General features: G+C 44.7%; 1 protein-coding gene across 8 annotated transcripts in view; it reads left to right on the top strand.

The window, feature by feature from the left end:
• The window catches only part of sox5 (SRY-box transcription factor 5), a 100,582-nt gene that overhangs the window by 70,936 nt on the left and 5,164 nt on the right, over positions 1 to 24,482 (top strand). For 2 of the 8 annotated variants that reach the window (XM_012877103.3, XM_021323834.2), the window contains exons 8-11: positions 1,916 to 2,001; positions 10,848 to 11,012; positions 17,734 to 17,932; positions 22,036 to 22,211. In XM_012877103.3, the coding sequence (XP_012732557.2) occupies positions 1,916 to 2,001; positions 10,848 to 11,012; positions 17,734 to 17,932; positions 22,036 to 22,211 (626 nt within the window). The remainder of the gene's footprint in view (positions 1 to 1,915; positions 2,002 to 10,847; positions 11,013 to 17,733; positions 17,933 to 22,035; positions 22,212 to 24,482) is intronic. The other 6 variants (XM_012877105.3, XM_036149274.1, XM_012877106.3 and 3 more) reach the window with 4 other exon arrangements.

Consider the following 24,482-nt stretch of genomic DNA (forward strand, 5'->3'; position numbering starts at 1 on the left):
TTTTATGTTGGTGCATCCCTAAATAATTGGTCTGGGGGAAAGCATCTTAGGCCCACCAGTGGGTACGGTGGGGGATGTGTGATACTGTGGGCCTTTTTTTCTTTAGTGTCCGTCTTCCTGTTTCCCCAGGATAAAGACTTACCATTTATTTTAATCTTTGGCCACCGTGCTGGATGAGGACCCCTATTAGTTTTTAAGCATCTAACTTCAAAAGCTTCTCCTTAATGTCTGGTGCGAAATTTGGAAACCACTTTTACAGCTTTCCTAGATCATCTCCTGACAATCAAGCAGGGGTTGGCCACATGTGCCTTAAAGAATTTTCTAAATCTTAAACCGTGCGAAACATGACACCAGGTTGACGCCGATCATCTTCGGTTTATTTCTCTCCCCTTTCTCCTCCATTCATCTTCGTCTTTTGTCTGTTTGTCGGTGAGAAATCTCCGCCTGGTTCGCCTCGGTCCCCGAAGCCAAGAGCAACATGTTTGCTTTTCCCCTGTCCCTCTCCCTTTTGTTACAGTGACCCCCAGGAGGAGCATAAATATCCTCTGGACTCATGTTTGGTTAGGAAGCAAGTAGAAAAAAGACCAATCTTCTAGAATACACAGTCCTGAAATAATTCGTTAATCCCTCCTGCCCTCTCCCCGCTGAAAACAAGAATGTCTCGGCTTCGCTTTGTGTTGTTGTTTTTTTCTTTCTCTGAAGAGCCAAGTTAGATGGGAAAATATGTTGCAAGGAAAGTCTGGCTTATGCCAAGCTAGGGTGCACACACACATACACACACACACACACACACACACACACGCAATATGAGCTTTTAAAAGAGCCGAGAGGCTGACCTCTGCACCGAGGGTTCAGGTCAAAGATGCAAGTTCAAGCCCAGAGAACATTCTCCAGTTTTCTCCATAAAGACTGAAGTTTCCTGGATGAAACACCACCTGACCTCCTCCATGTAGCACCGGGGTTGGTGGGTATGTTCAAATGCAAATCAGGCCTGTCAGACAATATGCTTGTACAATATGGCCATAATTAAACATAATATCCTCTGTGTCTCTCCCCGTCTTCCGTATCCTCTCCCCTCTCATCTCTGACCTCTTTGTTCCCCTGCCTCTCCCTCTCCTGGTAATTACAGCCCAGCCAACCCCGCACCTACTAACTAATAACCCAAACTCAATCCATTTTCCTCAACGCTTCCCCCAGTTCACTCTTCCTGAACCTCTATCGTGTCCTTCCCCCCTGTGTCATCCTCATCCGTCCATTTCTTTATGTGTTATTCCCGGCACAAGAGGAAATACTAAGATGTAGACAACAAGGCAAAGGAGGAGGCCAACTTAAGAAAAATGAAGGATGATATAACAAAGGAAGCAAAGACGAAACAAGAAGATGAACACCTCAAGCAGCAACTGGAGAACAAACAGCCGAGGGTGGAACACGGGGAAGGGTGGGGTGAGGAGAGCGAGGGAGCAGCCATCGGTTTTCGCAGCTCTTAATTACGGCGCTGGGGCCGGCTTTATCAGAATCCCCTCACCTCGCCGTTCTTTGTCAGGGGGTATTAAGGAGGAGGACACACAATCGGGCTTTTCATTAGGGCCCCACCGGCAGGGCACACAAAGGAGGGCTTTAACAGCTGCAGAAAGGAACTCAGGTGGTTTTGTGGGGGGGGGGGGGGGGGGGGGGGGCAAGAGAAGGGAGGGATGAAGGTGGGTTGAGTTCAATAAAAAAAGATGCACAAAAAAGGTAGGGGGGGGGGGGCATTAAGACAGTAAAATGATTTGGAAGAGAAAGGGGCACAGACAAGGATTCAAGTTGAGACTAATGAGCAACCGGTGTGTAAAATGCACCTGAAGGACTGTTATGAACAATGTTTTAATGCAAGAAGGCAAAAATGTTGGAAATGAATGTTTTCTGCTTTCCTCAGGTGATCCCTACCCTCTCCAGCTCATCCCCACAACAATGGCTGCCGCCGCCGCCGCCACGCCCGGCCTGGGACCCCTGCAGCTACAAGTAAGTCTGCCTCACCTGTTAGGCGCGCTAAACGACCAGAACGACTTCTGCGTGCTCAAGAAAACACTTTTCCGTTCGGCTCTTCCTTCGCGAATCCCGTCATTCTGAACAACCCCCCCCCCCCCCCCAACGCCCGGCAGCATTCACAATACACACGGATGGGGACGCACAGCTGTCACTTTCAGCCAACGTGTGGACATCAGAGAGCAACAGCCAGAACGGGATCTCCATGATCAGAGCTCAAAAATTACGTGGAATCTGACAAATGCAACCTTAGCCTTTGGCTTTTCCTGACATAAAGAGAGAAAAAGAGATTGATGTTATCCTGTGGAGTGGCTGACAGGGGGTGTCAGCGCACGTGGGGCAGCGTTATTCAGATAAACCGGAACGATTAATCTAGACTTTTCAATCTCTGTTCACAGCAAAAAGGGCCCCGTGATGATTTCACTTCTACTTGTCTTTAAATGAGCTTCCAGTAGAACAAGACGGGAAATTGCATAACAAAGAAAAAGAGCTGTATTTAAGTTGATTAGTAAAAATAAAATTTATGCAATAGGGCTATTATATTATAATGTGCTGTATGGCATCTTTAAACCCGTAAGAAAGCACTTCCTAGCTGTTTTCTAACTCACACCAACATTGTTGTGTATATGCAAGACTCGCCAATGTAAAACCGGTCAAAGAGCATAAAAGGAGTTGGCACCATTATTCACACTAGAGCTATATGGTATTAGAGGAAGTGTACACCTATAGTTTACCAGTGAGGTGGAAGGTCAGCACTAATATGTTAAAATAAAAGAAGCTCAGTCAGAGAGTCCCTCAAGTTTCTGTCTTCGGTCCTAAAATATTTATATTGGACATTGATAAAACCTGCAAAGTTTAATTTTGTTTTGTTATCATTGGATGACCCTTTGAATACAGTGAGGTAGAAAAGAAACATAAAGGAACATCTTAAATAAATACACAGGGTTCCATAGAGTGTCCTGATACTTTCACAACTACTGGCCATTAAGGCCAGAACGGGGAGACTCATCTGCTATCCCACTTAGAAGGAGGACGACTGTGTCAGGTCCATTTTCAGGCAGAACCTCAAACATTTCCGCTAAAATTCACATGGGCTTCGTGGCCCCCCTCTCTCAGAGGTTAAGAGCCTGTACGGGTGTCCCATCAGCTGCCTTTCTAAAACGCATTAATCTCCGGTATTGGACTCGTCACCTCTGCCTCCTCGACGTGAATAATTATTACGTGTAACACACATACACACAGATGTCTGGGTGGAGCAGCTGCTTAGAAAACGCGCAGCTTGTCACGTACATTAACACGTCTTATTTGCTGACCGCTAACACACGCGACGGGAGTGACGGGGAAAACACGGGTTAAGGGGTTTGACACGGCGCGCGCGTAATACATTTGCACCTGTCAGCCAAACGTGCCGCCCCATATGCTAGACACTACGGGGGGAATGCAATAGCTGTGTAACTCTATCGTGGAGAACGGGCCCCGCTGTCGACGCTGATTTCATTATTACTCGTCTGTGTGTGTGTGTGTGTTTAGGTGGAGAATAATGTTCGGTGTCAGAGATCGCCGCCTCAATCTAGCTGTCCAACTGTTTGCTTGCGTTCACTTAAAATCTCCAGCTGAACCGCTTTGTCCACCTTAGATTTTCCCTTTTTTTCGCTTTACCAGCGCTGAGGGGTTAAGAAACTAAAACAAATCATCTCAGTAACAGATTTTGTCCTCGCACTGACAGAGTTGCCTGATGAGATTAAGGCTTTGTCAGAGGAACAGATTTGCTCAGGCGAACCCGGGTGCAGATGTCTCGGCGCGGACGGATTTCCTGTGGGGCAGTCGCGCCGCCCTCATTTGATAGGGAGGTGTTTGTCTCTTATCGAGACGAGATGCTCGGCAGAAGCATGCCTCTGCAGAAACGGGACGAGTGGATGCAACCCGAGTCAGAAAGTGATCCACGATTCCAGTGATTCCAGTGCTTTCACCGCGCTCTCCGTACCAATGCGAAGGGAACATGAAGCCGGTGTAGTCGCGCTATTGAAGGGCATCCTAGACCCCTACTGACACAATATAAGATCTGAAGCTGATGGAAGCACCCTGCTGTCCACAACAAAGGGCTGCCAACTGTTTAAATTTTGACTAATTCTTAATTAACCTTTACGTAAGGAAGGGAAAACAGATAAAAAGCAAATAAGTGCCGCTGAGCGAGCAGCGTTAACCTTTTAACACAGAGATGTTTTAAATTTCGTTAAGATCCTAATTCCATCAGGCCAGACTTGGCAACCTTAGACTTTTCCCTCTCAACCTTTTAGATATCCTTTCAAAACAAAGATGTAAATGATCTTTATTAAAATATGCTGGTATGGCAGAACCTAAAGATCAGTTGGTGCTTGTAATTCACTACAGCAACATTAAAAGTCCACGTCTCTAACTAAGACATACATGCAGGTGTTATCAGACCCCGACTTAGGTGAAGCCTATGAATAATCACTGAAATGTGCATCTTAAAGATATTCTACAGAGGGGTATTTAGTTTTTCTCCTCCAAATGAAAATAAATAACCCAGCTTGGTAATGAAGTATGGGACTCCTCTGCAGGATTAAATAAAATACAAAGTTGTTAAAACCAACGTAAACAAAACAGCCATCATCTCTTACTTCACAAGAGGCGAATAAATCAAGCAGATGAACTTAGAGCATACAAAAAAAGCAAAAAGCAGGAAGATACCAATGTACAGGCTGAATAAAACGTTTTCTATTCCTCTTGTTGCAAGTAGCTTTGATCACCTCAGGTAGACTTTATGGAAACGCTTAAATTGACTAATTCACTGTCTTCCAGTGTTTTGTTTTTTTAAGTAATCCACATTTTTGACCCAGGAATGTTCAATAAAAACAAATTTTTTATGTGCCCAGTTGCATTTATTATGAAACCAATGATGCCAAAATGATAGTATGATCTTATTAAACATGAAACAAAACTTTTTACCTCTTTTTGCCGTCCAATTGTAAGCAATAACTTTGGATTTGGAAGCCTGTCAAAGACGTTCTTTCCACTTCAAATCTTTTTTATTCGAGCAGGAAACATTAGCAAATGAATAACGGAGTTATTCCTAACGCCTGAGTTGGAACGCAGTGATCACATTCTGTGGCATTTTATTAACTGCCAGGTGTGCATAGTTGTGTTAAGGCGCAACACAGAAACGCTGCCTTCAAGGTCCTTACAGAACAATTTGTTTTTTGATCATAAGTCAATTATGACTCTTTTAAAGGTACCCTGATGGGATCACATGCTGCACTTTACCATAGTGTTGCTCTCTGCTGCAGACATTTTGAAAATATCCCCCTCCTCAACTGATGCGTGCTGTAGATAAGAGGCAAGAAATCATGCTTAGAAACTACGGCTTTTTGACCCGCTGACACGCCATAACAAGTGAATTCACGGGATAAAAGAAGACTAAGAGGAGATCTCTCAAAAGCTCCGTGATAAGTGCATTTCTTAGAAAAATGTTTTAATCTCAACGATTTAAAGCTCTTTCTGTCATCTTCTTTTCTAACGTCCTCCATAGAAATGTGCAGAGTAGCTCTTCCAGTCAATAGTGGCTTAACGCAGAATCCTCTACAGAAGGTTTTTAAGGCAATGGAGGCTTTGGAGTGTGCAAGGTTGGCATTTAGCATCTTAATCTGAGGGATGAGTGGGACATTGTGCATTAGAGCATATTAATCTGACTCCCTATTGACCCTTCATACCATTGATACGGTATTATTCACATCAAACAAATGGGGAAAAAAAGAAAGACCGGGGAAATGTTGATAATGCTGGAAAGGATGGAGAACCAGAGGAGCTGATAGAAAAGTGGGCTGGGTGGAGAAGGTGGTAGGTGGATGTGTGAGAGGAAGAGAATGCGCGCTCGTGTGTGTTAAAAAGAGGGTCAGCAGCGTGGGTCAGGCATCATATGGAGAGGCAGATGTTGGAACATATTGTCCTGGATTATCGCACTGTACTCCGGAGACATGGATGGACAAACGACGGGCAGGCAGATAGAGGGAGGAGGGGGGGAGAGAGAAAAGAGGAAGGAACAGATGAGAGGAGGTACAAGAGAAATCAATGGAGTGGCTCGTCTCTGCACGAAAACCTTATCTGGGAAGGAGAGGACTAACAGCGAAGCAGTTTTCCAGGACATGGGAATTCGCTCTGTGTCAGTATCGCCCCTACCGGAGGTGCTAATTGATTCCTAGAAAATTTGGTGATAAGCAGGAACAAATGGGAAATCAATGACGGCTGTAGAGATAGCTGGGGATGTTATAGGGCAATTCTGTCGCCAGGATTTTCTTTGTTGCCAGGTTTTAGTGTTCCCTATTAAAACTTTGATAACAAATCCAACTCAAACACAAAGAAAAATGTGATATAAGTAATACTTCAGCGTTATTGGAAAGAAAAGCCCTAGAATCATTTTATGCAAACAGAACTGCATCTCTCTCTCTCCCTACGTTGCTGAATAAAGCGCCTTGTAAAAATGTTAAACTTTTTTTTCTACAGACATTACAGTCAGCATTTTATGTGACATACTGGCAGAAGTAGCAGAACATTAGTGAACAAATAGAATCCTGAAGACCCAGGAAAACCGCAGACGGGTCAAGGAGAAGTCAAAACGATCAAGAAGCCCACGGTAACTCTGGGGGAGCTGCAGAAATCCACAGCTCAGGTGTGGATGCAAATAAACATAGGGTAGGTCTGAAAGAAACAACAGCTGCAGGCTGAACAAGACTTGAGATTGTGGCAGAGGCTCACCTTCCAGGAGGACATTGACCCAAAACATACAGACAGAGCTCCGTCAAGTCACAGTCACGAGTTAGAAGGGATCAATCAAAGTCAGGACCAAAATTCAGTTGAGAATCTATTGCAAGACTTAAAAATAGCTTCTTACCGATGACCTTAGTTATTTTGCAGAGAAAAATAGTCAATAATCTGGCTGGTAAAGCTGGTAGATAGCTCCTGTTCTGCAGAACTGTGTCTACAAAGTACTGACTTGAGTTCTGAAGACGGCGCTGCCAAGACGAAATGTGAAAAGGTTCTGCATCCTTATGAAAGACACTATGTACTAGCTTTGAAAGTTTAGAAATCAGAAGATAATGATTAAGAAGATGCAAATCTGTTTGTGTTGTTTTTTTGTTTTTGTTTTTTCACGTGACTGCGTTCGTGTAAAACCGCTCGTTTTCTTGTTTCCCAACGTGCCAGAACGCCAAAAACAGGGCGATGGAGGACAATCCATTCAGATCCATACAATTCTGCTCGTGTCCATGTAAACAATAGCACTCACACTGCTCTGAACCACTAAACGTGGACGGCAAAGGATCAAGTGAGTTTTTAATCTGTCTGAAGCTGCAGATTATTGACAACGACTCCAAACCACAGAACCGGAGCCCCTAGACTGCAGCAGAGTACACCCGGCTTATTGTTTTCAGCACTATGTCGATAGCGCTAATGCCAAACAATCACCCTGTGTCTTGGGCCTGGGATCTCCAATAGTCTCACGTCGTCCATCAATAGAGCTCCTGCAGCACATGCTCTCACACACACGGCTGGGTGTCAGCGAGGGCAAGAAGCACTCACTGACGACTGAACACATTAACACGAGCTTACACAAACATATGCAGATGTTGCTGGTCTCACATTAGGAGATTTAGGACAGAACCAGGGAGAAGCAGGTCTTAACGGATGCCCAAACTCGCACACGCAGACACACACACACACACACACACACACACACACACACACACACAGAAAGCGCAGCGGTATGCCTCGCCAGAGAGTGACATTTTAAATTCCTTGGTCTCATCCAGCAACCTCAATTGAATTTTCTCCCCCTCACTCATTGTTTGTGTGTGTGTGTGTGTGTGTGTGTGTGTGTGTGTGTGTGTGTGTGTGCATGCCAATGTGTGTTCGCTCCTCCAGCCACCCCAGGGGGCTTTGCGCTGTCACTTCCTGTTTGTTGACATGCATGTCGTTGTGGCGACGCTCTGGGCACGCTCCGCAGTGCCGCTGCCCTCTGCACCGTGTGTATGCGCGTGCGCACATGGGCGCGCGAGAGCGGGTGCGTGCGTGTCATTTCTCGCCGGCCCATTGAGCAGCCTTTGAGTGACGCGGGCTGGCCTTGTAATGGAACTCAATTCAGTCCGCAAATAAAGAGGCCTTTGAACCACTGGTCCGAATATGGCAGCACACACACACACACACACACACAGATCCAAGGATGCACAAGTGCATACACACCGCCTGTGGTGCACAGGCTAGAGGAGTTTGGCTAGTGGTGAGGGGAGATCACGCTTGGTTGCGCCCCACCCCCCCCCCCCCACCCCCCACCTCTTTTCCAGGAGCTACAGTGCAGCTAATTGAAGAGAAATGAGCAAGAAGTAGCTGATCTGAGCGGAGCGAGCTGGTCGCCACGTTCTGTGACTCATGACTGTTCTCCTGTTAGCTTACAGAAATGGCCGCTGCAGCGCCACACCCTGTCCACATAATGGACAACGTGCACCCTGGTAAAGATGTGTGCACGCATTGAAATAAAGTCATCTTTTATTTCCATCTTTGAATAAATTGAGAGAATTCAAACTATAATTGATTTTTTTTTTGTTGCACTAAATTAAACCCACAATAAGAAATAATTACATTTATTTCGATTACCGTCTGGCGAATCATTTCTGCGTTCATTTGGTCTACTGTGTTTTAGTAATAATTTCACTCCAAGATCCATCAGATCAGATCAAATCTCCAAAGAGTTCATGAAGCCACAGCCCACAGCATCACAGATCCTCCACCATACACAGCACCGGGCATTAGGGGCTTTCATTTATCTTCATCCTTTGTTTGCCAAACTTTAAATTGTAAGCATATAAGAACAAAGCACAGTTCTAGTTAAAGTCCCAGTAGAGTTTCACTGACTCCACATGGTTCGGTTTGATGCGGTAGGACAGAAAAGGCTTTTTTTGGGCACCACTCCCAAGAAGCCAGTTGGCATGTAGAGACTTTATTGTCTTTACCACGCTGCTTACTGTATAGCTTGATCCGACCTAGTGACTGGTGGCTAGGAAACAAAGTCATGGGTTTCTAATTAAAAGTTCCTCAAAGTACTGATCAATTATATTTATTATATAGAAATTGTAAGGTTTGGCAATCCCCCCCCCTCGAATAAATGTACTTAAAGATGTGTTTTTTCTAAACAAAGAGAAAAATTAAGTAATATTAAGCTCCTGTAATAAAAGACGTGTTACACATCTTTATCCAGGGGTGCAGACAGTCGTGTTGGATATGAAGATAAATCTGTTGCAAATCTTTTAGGTGATGCTTTCCTTCGTGGAGAAAAAAAAAGAAGAAAAAAATGAGAAAAAACTTTTCTGCTGTATAAACTTAGTTACACATTTCAGTATCTTTCAAGTGAAAAGTCTCAAGGTGTTAGACATAACCAGAGTTTGCCACTTAATTTGTTTCTTCCTTGAGAAAATAATTCATTTCCTTGGAATGACTAGTATTTTTTTTTTACAGTAAAGTAGGAATTCAACAAAAGCCATAGAAAAGATGGAGAATTATAAGAAAACGTGTATTACTGTTGTTGCCTCTCATGATTGACAGCCAGGCGCAGATTCCTCTCCAAAAGTATGTCTTTGTGCTTCTTTCTACAGATTAATCTCTCTATTTAAGATAGCAGGGGAGAGCAGGAGGCAACATGGCTGTCAGGAGAGATAGAAAGAGGTAGAAGCAGACAGAGCGCAGGATGCGGAGAAGAAATAGCGGTGACAGCATCTCTTCCTTGTCCATTTGCATAAACCAGCATTTGTTTGACGCCGGTGGCCGGCAGCCAAGCGCCAACAGAAGGACGGAAGTTAAACTCAAAAAGAAAAAAAAAAAAAGATGATCTTCATCCAGAAAATTATTCCACAAGAAATAAATAACAATTATAACTATTCAAAAAAAAAGAAACAACACATCAGTGACTTCTCTCTAAACTGAGCATTCTGTTGCTCCTCAGAGGGAGGAATAACAATTCAGAGGAACGCAGGAAGACACGGCGTCTGGGAGATTTGTATTGGACCACATGAAAGCAGCTGAGCTTTGCAGGATGGGTTTGATGGAGGCAGAGAAAGGACGGTCGTGGGGGAAGACTGAAGCTTTTTCCAACTTGTGATAACTCTAGTGTGTCTGTTGCCTTGAAAAAAAAAAAAAGAAAAAAAAAAAAGAATTTACCAACACAGCATCCAGCAGCATAATGCCGTAAATTAATTAGAAACTAATTAAATACAAAAATAAGACTAAGAAAGCTGGGGTTTGTTGCCCGTAACTGTTTATTGAATTAATTCGTCTTTATTGGACGGCTCTTATTGTAGCTACTCTAACGGAGCCAGAGATGTCTCCCTTTTCCCCGTGTCATCACTTTTGTTTCCCCACCTTTATGCCGGAGCCGAGCTCTCCGGCGTGACCTCGATAGCCAGAATGTTTGCCTTTCTCCCACGATGCACCTGGAGGGGACATGCCCATCCCTGGGCCTGAGAGGCTGTTAGCGCTTCTCCCAGGGGGTGAGGGGGCTTGAGGGGGGGGGGGGGGGGGGGGTGACAGTAGAAATGTCCCTCTCTATCTCCCTCTGTCACACAAACAGAGCCCGGGCCACTAATGGCCTCTTCTTCTAGAGCTTTTTAGTTGCCTTCTCCTTTTTTTTTGTGTGTGTGTGTGTGTGCGCTCTTAAGTATTCATTTATTCATGTCATCCTTTTCTTTCCTCCCCCTTTTAACCTCGCTCTCTTTCCCTCTCCCCCCCCCCTCCCCCCTCCCACGTCTCTGACCTCGCAGCAGTTGTACGCAGCTCAGCTGGCGGCCATGCAGGTTTCCCCAGGGGCGAAGCAGCACGGCGGCAGCCTCGCGTCCCAAGCCAACCTGGGCGCGCACTCCCCGCCCACCAACTCGCACCCACAGGGCGACAAGAACCGCAGTTCCCCGTCCTCAAACAAGAACAAGGTAAGGGAAGGGCGAGGCCAGACGTTGAGAGCCTGCTCGTGCCTGTGGATGTGCATGTCTCTGTGCTCGGCACTCACGCAAGAATCCATCTCTAAGAAACGCCCTGTTGGATATTTCTATACGTCGTCTGTGATAGCACGACGCTGAGTGGTACTTCTGCGCGTCGTCTCCACTGTAAAGCACAGTGGTGGCGGCATCATGCTGCGGGGATGCATTTCTCCAGTTGTCAGGAAGATGGATGAAGCTCAATATTTGCTGGACAACACTGCAAAAACAGAACTAGAAATCAGTAAAATGTTCTTAAAATGAGTGTATTTGTCCTTGATTTGAGCAGGTAAATAAGATAATTTGCCAATGGAATAAGATTTTTTGCACTGAAAATAAGAACAATCAATCTCAATCATCTTATTTCAAGTGCAGGATGTCTAATTATCTTATTTTAGGGGTCAAAATACTCATTCCATTGGCAGATAATCTTATTTACCTGCTCAAATCAAGGACAGATACACTCATTTTAAGAACATTTGACTTATTTTTAGATCCGTTTTTGCAGTGAATGATGATTGAATAGTCGGTCGGGGTTAGTACCTCAACGCAATTTAGCTCAAGCTAAACTGTACAAAAGAACAACTTAACGCATATCTTAATATTTTTATGTTAAACGTGGAGTTTCAAGTATAGTTTAGTAACATACTGCCTGCGCGCTAATTTTCATACGTCACCAGTATGATGAGAAAAGTATTTTTGGTGCCGTCAATACATTCAAAATAATTGAAACGAGGGTCCTTTGCTATAATAATTATTTGGATAAAAATTTGTTTTGCCAAAAGTTATCTCCCAAATGTGTTTGTTCATGTTTCAAAAGCATTTGAGCTTAGCAACCTACTTCATCTCTGCAGCCCAATTACCTTCCCGGTGAACAATTAGACCAGCCTTATATACGACGGTCTTAATGAGCGTTTCATCACTATGCATGAGCAGTGGAGGCTCTTGTCCCCCCCCACACACACACTTTTTCTTCCCCTCCCCAAATCAAAAGAGCTCAGTTCTCACTAAACATCCGCCTCAGGTAGACCCGCTTTCTGACAATTCTCAGTCACTCCATGTCTGCAAATCAAATAGAGTGACTTTATCACCGAAGCCCAGCTGCTGTCTCGCCGCGGTCCATTCGGGGGATCCGTTGGACTTTGTGTCGTTTTCTTGGCTGGCCGCCTGATGGGCGTGATGAGAGCCAAGCCTCGTGTCCATCCAGGTGGAATTCTATGAATATCTGCTCGGCCTCCTGCGCGACCACACAAACACGCTCCCCGCTGTTCGCGCGACCTCCGGTCAACCGAGCAGACGCAAAACATCGGTATGAGAAACAAAACCGTCAAGCTTCTGCTTCACGTTTTACCTTCCAATCTCCGTTCCTTCTGGCTTACAGATTCCTGATCACTTTTTTGCCGCTGGGTTGTTTCTGACCGTCGCCACCTAAAAGCTCATCGCTGATCACTGATTTCGTTTCCCCCGCAGACTCCTCCCTACGTCTCCATCACACACACAGCGCCGCCATACCCTGCTGTCACACACACTTATTACCATATATATAGAGTCAGGCTGACAGCTAGAGTCCCGGCCCGTGGCGGAGGAAGACAGGGGAGTCGTAATGGTCTCCCCTGTCCGGCAGGAGTGGCTGACTGGTGAGTTGACCAGCGTGGACCCTGACAGTGTCTGCAGAGCCAGAACGGCAAACCTCACCACAGAGCCTGCTTACAAACATTTTAGACAGGTTTTTACAGACATTAGCATTTTTATTTCTCCCCCACTTGGACAGACCCCCACGATGTCGCCTCAAAAAAGTTTCTCTCTTCGTCACACGCTCTTTAGTCCGGCGACATGTATATTTCATCGGTGCCCTCCCCATGTGGGCTCCATGTCGGGTCTCCAGTCATTTAGAAAGCCCGTGCCTGGCTATGCTCACAGCTGTTTGGACTCAGGCACACACCGCTTAAGTGCTTTACCCTCGGGTGAGACACAGACACACATCCCGCGCGCGTGCACACCTACACGACACACAGGTGTGGGCCACGTCACCGGCACGTATGCACCCTCGCTGCTTAAATCACTGCAGTCTGCATAAAGCTTCCTTATACGCAAGAGTGGATCCGGAGCTGCAGGCGTGCACGCATACGCACTCACGATGGAGTTGAAAATGATGCACCATATGTAGCCCTTTAGCCGACATGCAACACACACGCAGTGGCCCAAAGTGCATGGAGTCAAGCGCAGTAGTTGATCACTATTTACTCTTTGAATAGCATGCTGCTGGATTTCTGGGGGTTGTGCTGTTTTTTTATTGCTGACTTTATTTATGCTAACTTACAGTGTTACCATATTATTTAAGAACATTTAAAATGTTAAAGTGGATCAGAGTGCTGTATCCCCCCCCCCATTCTGAACTACTTATATTGAGCTTTATGAATATTATCTTTACTAGTAAATTAAGAAGGAATGATGAGAAAATCACTAACAGAGGCTGTACACTACATAGAAACACAACAAGCTGGAGTCAGCACTTCTGCAGATACTCCAGCGCCGCAGGTTTGTGCCGACATGTTCTCCCGTGCAGACGTTTGTTAAATAATGACTGTATGCAGTGCCTTGCAAACGTATTTTTAGGGGATTCTTGGTGATTTCCTTCGCAAATTAAAATCTGAAAAGTGCGGCGTGCATTTGTATTGCATCCCTTTCAGTCAATACTTTTCAGAACCGGCTTTTGCTGCAGTTGCAGCTGCCCATCGTTTGAGGCACGCCTCTCCCAGCTTTCCACATCTAGAAAGAGACATTTATTCTCATTCGTAATTACTAATTAGCTCAAACTCAGCTAGATTGAACGGAGTGCGTTTGTGAATATCAGTTTTCAGGATTTGCCGCAGATTCTTTATTGACTTTAAGTCGGGACTTGATCTGGGCCTTTTTAACACATGAATTTGCTTGGATATAAAACCATCACATTGGTCTGGCTGGATGTTTAGAGTTGTCGTCCTAGTTGAACCTCAGCCCAAGTCTCCAGTCTTTCACAGACTTTAGCAAGTTTTCTTCCAGGTCAGCCGAGCATTTAGCTTTATCTATCTCCTCTCAAATCCCTGCTAAAGAAAAGCATCACATTGTTTCACTGCATTTTGGAGTGCAAATTCTCTGCTACACCTTAAAGATTTTTTTATTTGTAAAACTCATTGAAAGTCATGCATCATTTGCTGTTGTGGCTGTATCATGACAAATGTGCTAAAGTTCCTATTGTAGAACCTTTGCAAGACACTGCAGACGGTGGAGGCTTGCCATCTCCACACTCTGCACCCTTTGTTTCAAAGGCCAAGACTGTTGCTTCCCATCCACAGTACAATATTAGTTTAAGCTTGGCACGCTGCTGTCCTAATAGAGGAGAAACTAAACTAGAAAAAAAAAAAGATCAGTTCCTCTATGCTAATACAAATGAACTGAGCATTTGCTGCCTAATAAAGTTTGATGTGACAGTAAAATTAATATGAGTAGACACTTATAGCTGCAGGGAAGGGAAAAGCAGAGGAGAGAAGCAGATGAAGAAGTCACATTTAAGGGTCTCGACATGGCCAATGCAGCACACCTCTACACAAACACAGTGGTGTAGACCTGACAGGGATAAACGGTGGCGGCACAGCACATGGCGTTTTAATTGAACCGTCAGCTCCCGCAATAAGATGCAGAACACTGATGTCACTTGCACATGTCGGCATCCGCAGAAGCAGCCCACACACACACACGCACACACACACACACACACGCACAGACACACATTATCTCTCCCCTTCTGCTTCCTCTCCATCTCTGTGTCCCTCTGGCTCTCGCTGTCACTCTGCATGTTTTCTGTCTCAAAGCTGGAGAGTGTTTCATCAGCCAAGAGAGACACAAAAGCAATTGTATTAATTCAAGATTCCAAGCCTTTAGAGTCTCCACATACACACACATACTTTCATGAGATTTAGAGCTTGTCGAACAATGTCTAACACACAGACACACACACACACACACACACACACACACACACACACAGACAAGTCTGTCCAAGCGTCTCAGCTCCACTCTCTAAACTAATTCCTCCACACTGGCATAATGCAGGTTGGCCACCTTCCCACCACAGGATTTGGCTTGGCGCAAAGAGGAAACTCCCCCATCCACTGTACAAGAGGCAGAGGCATTATCTATTTGTAATAAATATTCAAACGCATCCGCAGCCAAAGCCCGCCATAATATGGGTCAGGATTGAGAAGATCCCGCTCGGTTTTCTCCTTTCTCTCCTCTTCTTCTCCGGCCCATTGTCTCGCTGAAGGCATCTTTGGGGGTCCTCCGTCTATTTAGAAAGACCTCCCTAATGAAGGACAATCCGGTTAGGACTCGTTGCGCGCGCATGCACGCACACACTAAGCGAGGACGGCTCACACGCACAGGCGTACACGTGCACATACACATTGGAGGGGCTTAATTGGAGGGGCTTAATTGAGTTGTGAGGGGCTCATAAGGCTTAGTGTGACTCAAGGAGAGGGAATCAGGGAAAGTCGGCCTTAATGAGTGAATATACAACACACACACACACACGATACTTTCTCTTTTTTTGAATCCCACTATATTCTGATTTCTATACTGCTTAAGCTGCAATTAGACTAATGACCAGAAAATACAAATAATGTCTCCATTCTACCATATCGGGTTTAAATCCCACATCAAAACCACACCTGCACTACTGAAAGTTCTCCCTAATTATTTCAAACACCAAACATCCTTTCGACAATCCAAACTGTATGTCTTGGCCGGGATTTTTACGCTACGGTCCTTAACTGCCTTCATCATTGTCCCATTTTGCGTCAGGCTTTTAATTGTGGACGTTTAATCACACAGAGCGGTTTGCGTGCATCTGCTCCGTCTGATCTAATTCCTCTCTTCCCGTCACGTGACACTCCCAGGATGCCCCTGATTGGATTAGGTCGTCGGCGGGGGGTCATGTTGCCATGACAGTTTACCAGACACCGACTGGTGGTCGGTTCACCTGAAGGCTGCTGCGGTTGTCGCGCTGGCATGAATGCAGGTGTTCGCGTCCTTTGGGTTTTTCCCCACACATTGTTGGGTTATAAAAGCTTTCATGGATTTTATTTGGATTTTAAGAGACTGTGCGTAGCTGTGAAGTGGAAGGGAAAATAGTGCAAGTCTTTTGCTTTTGCATTTTGCTGTAATTGCAGCTGCAAATAATCCGGGGGCGTTTCTCTACTGGCTTTGCACATCATTTAACAACATTCAGTCCATTCTTCACAAAATAGTTCCAAGTCCAGTCAGATTTGATGGAAAGTCTCTGTGAGCTGCAATTTTAAGTTATACCAGATACTTCAGGATTTAGGCCCACAGCTTCCCTGTGCCTGCTGAGGATGAAGCGACTCCTCAGCATGATGCTGCCATCCCCACGTTTTGCTTTAATGATGGTGTGTTTGCAGGCCAAACTAGGAAAATCTGCTTGGTCTTACCCAGCCAGAGTTCCTTCTTCCACATGTTTAACTTTTTATGGATTCATTTCAACAGTCTTTCTTCTTTATTCCCACACATTTAGCCCATATATGGAAAGCTCAACCAATAGTTAACAGATTCTTCCACCTGAGCTGTGGCTCCTTGCAGCTCCTGCAGTGCTGGATGGATTGAACAGAGTTCTATCAGATGTTTAGGATATAGTTTTAAACATAACTGCTTTAAACAACAAGTTCTTGTTCAATAATGTTCTGTCCCTCACAGATACATTTACACTAAGACTAAATTGCACACATATTGACTCCATTTATTAATAAGATGACTTCACAATGGGAATTGGGTGCTTAGTGCATGCCGCACTTTTCAGATATTTGAGGGAAAACTGCGTTTCTTAACGGTTACACGTTGTGGTGGTATTGTAACAAAATGTGGAAAAGTTCAACAGGTGTGAAAACCTCTGGAAGGAATCTGAGCTGATGGTTTAATAGATGGCAGCGCTTACGTGTGTCTGTGTATTTGTGTTTGAGGCATAAACTGCTGCCTCACTATTTTCTCCCCGCACTCTCGGGCGTTCTCGAAGGTTTGCGCTTTCTAATAGACCAAGAGCAATTTGAAGTGCCAGACTGTCCTCTAACCGCTGTTTGATGCATCGAGACGTTGCTGTATCTCTGCACTCTCACACCTTTTAAAGGATGCGTTGTTCTGTGTGAAAGACAGGAGGCGGCCGCTATATTTATACATGGCACGGAGGTGTTCCTGCCCATTGTGTCTTTGTTGCTGCTTGCCATATGATTTCTGCAAGGAGCAGCATTGTGATGCATGTTTCTGCAGCCTGCATGTGGCGTGTGCACCTGCATGTACTGTGTTCTCTTGATTGTTTTTTTGAAGAGTGGCTTTGCTGTCACAGGTGGTCGGTTGTGTTGCATGTACGTGTCAGTGGTTTGCACCCAAAGGTTTCTGTATGTGCTGTTACTCTTTGCTTATCACGAGTTGTTTTGAAGACAGGCAGTGGCATGCACCCTGTCCCCTTCCCCATCCCGCCGGCCTTCCCTTCAGATCGCCGTGCATGGGCTTCCGTTCAATCAGCACGTGGTCTCGGTCGGGGAGACGCGAGGGCGTCCCCCTCGCCTCCCGCTTCCAAATTGCTACGGTGGTCACAGCGGGCGAAACTGTGCTGTTTTGGTTTTTGCAGGACAGTGAGGGTGCACAGCCACTGAACCTGTCGGCCAAGCCTAAGGCATCCGAGAGCAAGTCACCCAACTCCCCCCCAACTTCCCCACAGGTTCCCGCTGCTGCTGCCGCCACCACCAAGCTGGGCGCCGCCGGCTCCATGAAGCACAGCGCAGTGCCCTCCAGCATCGGAGCGCCGCCGACCAGAGTCAGCTCAATAGGTAAGTAGATGTAGTTTGTTTTTACCGTAGCAGACGGCGGGAAGACTGGGGAATTCTCCAAAGCCGCCAGAGAAAATAAATCTGTTTATTGTTGAGTGCGAATCCATGTAGTACGAACACCATCTCCAAGCAATTCCCTCTTATAACAAGTTTTTGATTTGGATAGGACTTTAACTGAATCCGATAATAGTCAAAAGTGATTGGTCCAACTTGTGCTTTTCACAAAAGATTTCATATGTCAAACACTGATTGTAGCAGATTACATTGTTTAAACAGCTAATAAATAAGAAGATATCAGAACAGACGTTAACATTTTTTTTTCCCAGCCTTCCTGCTACAACCAGGCAATAATAATTTATTCTAGGATCAGGAAGGCTGTCACGTTATTTGTGAGAGAGCGATCCCTGTGAAAAACCATTGACTAAATTATTACAACATTGACTTTTCACTGCCTATTTCAGCAGTTAGCACATTTAGCGCAGGTAGCACGGCTTGCATGATGTAAGGAGCAGCCCGGAGAATGGAGATCCTTACTGGTCGAGACCACAGATGGATAAACAGGGGCAACTTTTCTGTGCCTGATTCAGCCTTTCTGTTGGCTGAAAAGGTCATAGAAAATACTGCTACACTTTAAATAGCCTTTCACATCTTCTGACTTCATTTTTTTTAACAGCTCTCAGACTTGGAGTATATCTAGCTGTTAGTCTTTTTCCATCAGTAACTGCTTCTACACTGAAGAGTTACGCCTTGGTGTTTTTTATGAGGGGTTTACAGATTGGGGGAAAAAAAAAAAAAATATTTTTGGGGTTTCGAGCAATCGGTCACCAGGCTGGCCTGGTTAAGCTGGAAATAGGCCAATTCCCATCACTAGTCCGTTTTTCAGGACAAAAAACAGAAACTGTGGATGTATGAAACAGCTCAGTTCCTTAAGCTGCAAACATTTTTACATCAGATACATACATATAAAAAACTGTTAAAGTCTCAGAGATCTTAAACTCTGAGTGTCCGCATAGTGTTTCTGTCATGGCGACCATCTTTAAGCAGAATCTAGTTCTGCAAGAACCGGGTGTTTCTCACAGCACTATGATGGCGGCGCCATAATCCTCCTCAGCCTTATGCACGCATAAAGAAAATATGACATAAATGAATCACTATTTTCTACTCTTAATCCATTTTTCACGCAAACACCGATAGTTCAAATATCACACATATGTAACAGGCTATAATTAGTGTTTGTGTTTTTCCTCCATGCCGCTATTTGCCTGCAGGCGGCTTCATTGTTATGTGTTTATTAGTGACTAAAAGAGACAGAGCGACATAGGAGCTGTTCCTGTGAGGAACAGGGGAGAGAGAGAGAGAGAGAGAGATGAGGATTAGTGTTCCTTTTTTTTTTTCCAGAGCAATGAAGTGGGGGAATAATAAAGAGAGGAGTGCATGACAGACAGAAGGTATCACCAATGAGATTAGACAAGCCTCTTACATGAGCCAGGACATCGCAAACACCCAGCATTAACCATACAATACCGGCACACACACTCCATGCTTACTCAAACTCACACAAAGGCTCTCTCCAACACACACACACACACCAACCTCCTCCTCATATGCAATAGGCAGGCAGTCAAACCCCCCCCCACCCCCCGACTTTCTGGCTAATCTCACTGTTTTTCAACAAATCGGCGGATTTAATATCAGATTAGTGGATTTTCAGTCCCAGATGTTTTTTGTTCGGAAAAATGGATTACTGTGTTTTAAGTTTGTGTGCGATCCCGGCTGAATTATTCGCGCTGCGAGAGGCTAGATCCCTGATATGCCGGAGCTCATTGTTCCATCTGTTGCCACCGAGTTTTTAGCCGATCACTCTGCATTACAGCTGCCCCCGTCGTATTAGGATTCCTGTTACAAGTTCACGGCGGACGGCAGGGGCAGACGCGCTGGACGAGGGTCCAGAGGTGGTCGTTTTGATTTGCAATCTGTTTGTGGTAGAAGAGGGGGGGGGTCGCAGATTATGAGGGCCTTTTGGGGTTATTTATATTCAAACTGGAATCAGAACAACATTAGGCGAATAAAACAGATTAAACCCTTCTGAGTGCAGAACACAGATTTTATTCGTTTTTCATCAAGTTTTATTTCAGACTGCATATGTCTCAAAATGAGATTAAATCTTTTTCCCCTGATTTAAATAGACGTCTCCTCTCGGCGTGCGCTGTGACAAAATATGAACTTTATAAGTATGAAAGATCCACACTTTAACATTATTAACATCAATTTGAAATAAAATGTAGAACATGATGAATAAATAAAAAAAGAACAGCTACTAAAATACCACAAGATATTGATTATTACAGCTAAAATAGTGCCTGTACCATATCTTCTTTATTTTCATGCAAACTTTTGAAACTCATTTCTAAAAAAAACTTGCTAAACTTAGAAATATTTTCAAAGCAAACTTTCTTATTGCACAGAATATCATCCCTTAGTCGTTCTGGTCTTTATAGAGCAACACAAACTCTAAACACACCTATCCAGCACAGGCCTAGTGTTTTCATGCTCTTGTTATTGAAAAATACAGTTTTTTTTTTACATTTTTATTTATTTAAAATAGTATATATTTTTAATAATTATGCAATGAAAGTCTGAGGGACTATTTTGTTTTAGTCAGCTAAATATTAAGGTAAACATTCGCTGACATCTATTAGACGTGCTGCTTTTGCTTCAGTGTTGTCATAAAAACACTGTGGATACATTTGCTTTGTCGCCACAAGCTTTAAATCTAGATGTGAGCCCAGATGTAAGTATTTGGGTGTCGTTATTGTACACCTTTCAACCTGGAGGCATGCGTCTCTCTCTCTCTCTCTCTCCCTCCCCATCTATCCGTCCATCCATCCGTCTCAAACCACAGTGAAGGGCTGTCAGCGCCTGTAACTTCCACCACCATCACACATTTGTCTTTGTCCGTGCCGCCGAGTGCTGCAGTCCCCAAACTCCAACCTCGGTGTTTCACAGTAAATGTGTTGCATCTGTCCGCAGTGAGAGAGAGAGAGAGAGAGAAAAAAAAAAGACTTGTTTTCCTACTGCGCGAGGGAGCAAAAGGCATCCCCTCCAACCTTTCCCTCCTTGTATCTGGGCCACATTCACTTGTCTGGATGGTTGTCGTTTCTGTCAGTTTAAGCAATCACACAATCGCGCACGCTGGAATTTCTATCAGTTCCCCAACTCCGCCTCATCCTCCTCTCCTTTGACTGCAGATTAAAATTGACTGCCACCCAATTCTGTCACCCCTCCTCCTCCTCCTCCTCTTCCTCCTCCTCCTCTCGGTTCTTGCTCCTCCGCCCTGCCTCTCACCCAGCGTCTTTTCTTTGTGGGGCGGAGGGGGGGGGGGGGGTCTCCACTCACGTCCAGATTTACCGGTTATGACTTCTGAAAGAGTTCACGGCTCTGTCGTTACCAATCTGAAGCTGATAATCTGCTCGGAGATGGCATTAGCGCTGCGGATTATGGCAGATAAAGGCCTCATAAAGCAGCAGTGGCTCTTTGTTGGGAACTAACCCGACCGATGGGGAGCGCAGATAGCGGCGCCCGCACCCTCACACAGGCAGATGCCTTCACACCGACTGAGCCGAGGAGAATAATTCAAAAAATAACAGCAATATAGTTGGCTTTGCCCCCGTTTATTGTGATGCTGCTTGCAGCTTTATGTTTGAGGGGCAGCAGGTACAGGGGTCAGTGGATGAGCTTGCTTGGAGCGAGCTCTGACTCACATGCCCCACTCCACACACACACACACACACACACACACACACCCACACACACACACACACACACACACATGCCCTGGCAACTTCACCTCATCAAATGTATGTTAATGCCTTTACCTTATGGTTCAGAAGAAGATTTGTTCCAGATGAAAAGCTCTGAAGTAAACACTTTGACGTTTTCATCCAATAATAAAAAGGCTTCTTGATTTATTTTTCCCCCCTTAATATTATCCTGGATCATTTTTGCGTCTGTTCTAGTGAAAAATAAAAACAAGATAAAAACAGACAAAGAGCCTGTGACGGGGATGCTAACAGATTGTCCGCTCTCCCACGTCTGCGTCTCAGCAGACTTGTTGTCTTCGCTGTCTTCAACAGCCTACCTGAACGACCACGAGGCGGTGAGCAAGGCCTTCGCCGAGGCCCGGCAGATGAAGGAGCAGCTGAAGGGGGAGCAGCAGGCCCTCGACGCCAAGCTGGCTTCCGTCAGCAGCCTCAGCCTCAACAACGGCCGCTCGGACAAGGTGAGGCCCGTTTTTGCTTCTGGCTCCTTTTAACCTTAGAGGGTAGCACTAAAAACGTTTTCTCCACATTAAAATCTCACTGTGTCATCTTTGCAACTACAGGATCGTGTTTTCCCATGTCACAGCATGTATTGCGACCGTTTTAAACCTTGAATAAAACACATTTTTGGTAAAATAAGGATATATTAAACTCTCGTCAATTTATGTATTTATATAGTCAAATATTCAAATATAAATAATTCTGTGTGCATTTTCTCAGTGTGAATTAGTGTGCGTTTCCTAGAGATGAAGCAGCTTACTGAAATACATGCACGCTGTATTCAGAAACACATCAGAATGATCTTTTTACATCCAGCCTCAGGTAAAACGCCGACCGTGTTGGGATTTTTTTTTTTTGCGACAAACGATTTGCACGAAAAAAAACCCAAAAAAAAACTCGAACACGAATTGCCGCCTTTTTATCTCAGCCTCGAAATTCTGTGAACTAAACACACAAACCCACCCGAGTCCTCTGAAGTCATCGCAGGCTGCACCGTCTCGTTGTCAGCGTGCGATAATTTGTCTTGCCATATGCCATCCACCGCCGCACCACGTAGGAGGCAAATCGCCGCACAATGGCCTCTCTGAAACGTGTGGAAGCTAAAGAGGGCCAGATAAGGTAAAAAAAACCAGAGGCATGGCGGAGGTAATGAGTGCGTCTGTGAGGCTCACTGCAGGGCTGTGTGTGTGTGTGTGTGTGTGTGTGTGTGTGTGTGCGTGTGTGTGTGCGTGGCACAGCAGAGTGTCAGGGAGACGGTAATGTGAAATGACGGCGTCGGCTCCTCAGCAGCGCAGCTAAACTGTGTTTATTTGTGAAACATATTTGGAATCAGCTGGTATATCAAAGCCACAATTATTTCTCCTGCTGCCTTACATGTAATCTATATATAGGTGTAGATTTCTAATTAATTTATATGTATTCATGCTCATACATTGTAGATTTTGTCATTTTAATTTAGATGCAGAAACGCAAATATATAAAACCCTAACCGCTCTTTGTAGAGTAACCCAGGTCTAACGAGCTGATAAGCTAGTTAATTAGACAGACTACCAGCCGGCCTCCAGCCGACCGGATAACTGGGTTTACCCTGATTTTATTCTCCGTACAAACAGAGGAGGGATACATGGAAAGGACGCCTGAGGCCGGGGACTGCTTTCTCTTTGAAACTTTTTGATATTACTAAATCTGAAAAGATGAGGTTTACCGTCCACATGGAGATATAACGCTTTATAGAAGTCATGCATCTAATAAATAATCACATTCAAAACAGATTATGAGTGTGAACTGAGAAGAAATGTGGAGCATGTTTGTTCAGTTTTGATATTTACTCTGCCTTAAACAGAAGTACAGAAATACTACAGGATGCGGCTGTTAAATTATTCAGCTTTGAGTTAAATTAATGTTTAATAAAAAAATCAGTTTTTAAGCCAGTAAAGATCTTTTTTTTTCAACATTATAAATATATATTTTTTTAAATTGGATAACAGATTTTTCCAAGATATCATATGATTTCGTAGATTAGCCAAATCTGTAATGTATGAGACGCCGGTGATTCTCTCTGATGTTCTGCAGCCGCACGCTTACCGCGGCTCCGGCTTGCTCTGCCCCGCTCGGCTTTGTGTGCGTTCAGATGCAGCGGTGTCATCTGTGACACACTCGCGGGATTAGTTTTGTCACTACTTTGTGTCTCCGCTCCCGTGTCAGCCATTCAATCCACTTTTCCCATGTACTGTACCGGGGCTTAATGTCAGACTAGGCTGTCATCCACTCTGTCTCCCTGTTCATCGCTCCTCACACAGCAACACACACACACACACACACACACACACACACACACGCACACCCCGGCTCCATAAAGCCATCTGAGAGCGCATATTTAATCTTAAAATCTGAAAGTGTGAGGGACACTTTGTGCTCTTTTTCTGGAACGAGGACTGAACGAGGCATTCATTAGTGCAAAATGAGGGAAAACTCCTGAAATATTTCTGATTTACATACAAAATGACTAAGTAACTCCAAAACCATTGAAGGTTATTATGCATCTATAAAAGCAGGAGGAATTAAAAATAAAATACTTTTTGAAATGGTTTGCAAAGGAAACATTTAGAGCGGCGCGCTGCCAGCTTTTATTCTTTCTCTCCCCTCGCTCTCTATTTATTCCAATCTGGAGGGGAAATTATCTCTAACAATTAAACTGTATTGGACTAAAAACAGACAAAATGCATTTCATT

Source organism: Fundulus heteroclitus, chromosome 17, assembly GCF_011125445.2.
Source record: "Fundulus heteroclitus isolate FHET01 chromosome 17, MU-UCD_Fhet_4.1, whole genome shotgun sequence".
Taxonomy (NCBI): Eukaryota; Metazoa; Chordata; class Actinopteri; order Cyprinodontiformes; family Fundulidae; genus Fundulus; species Fundulus heteroclitus.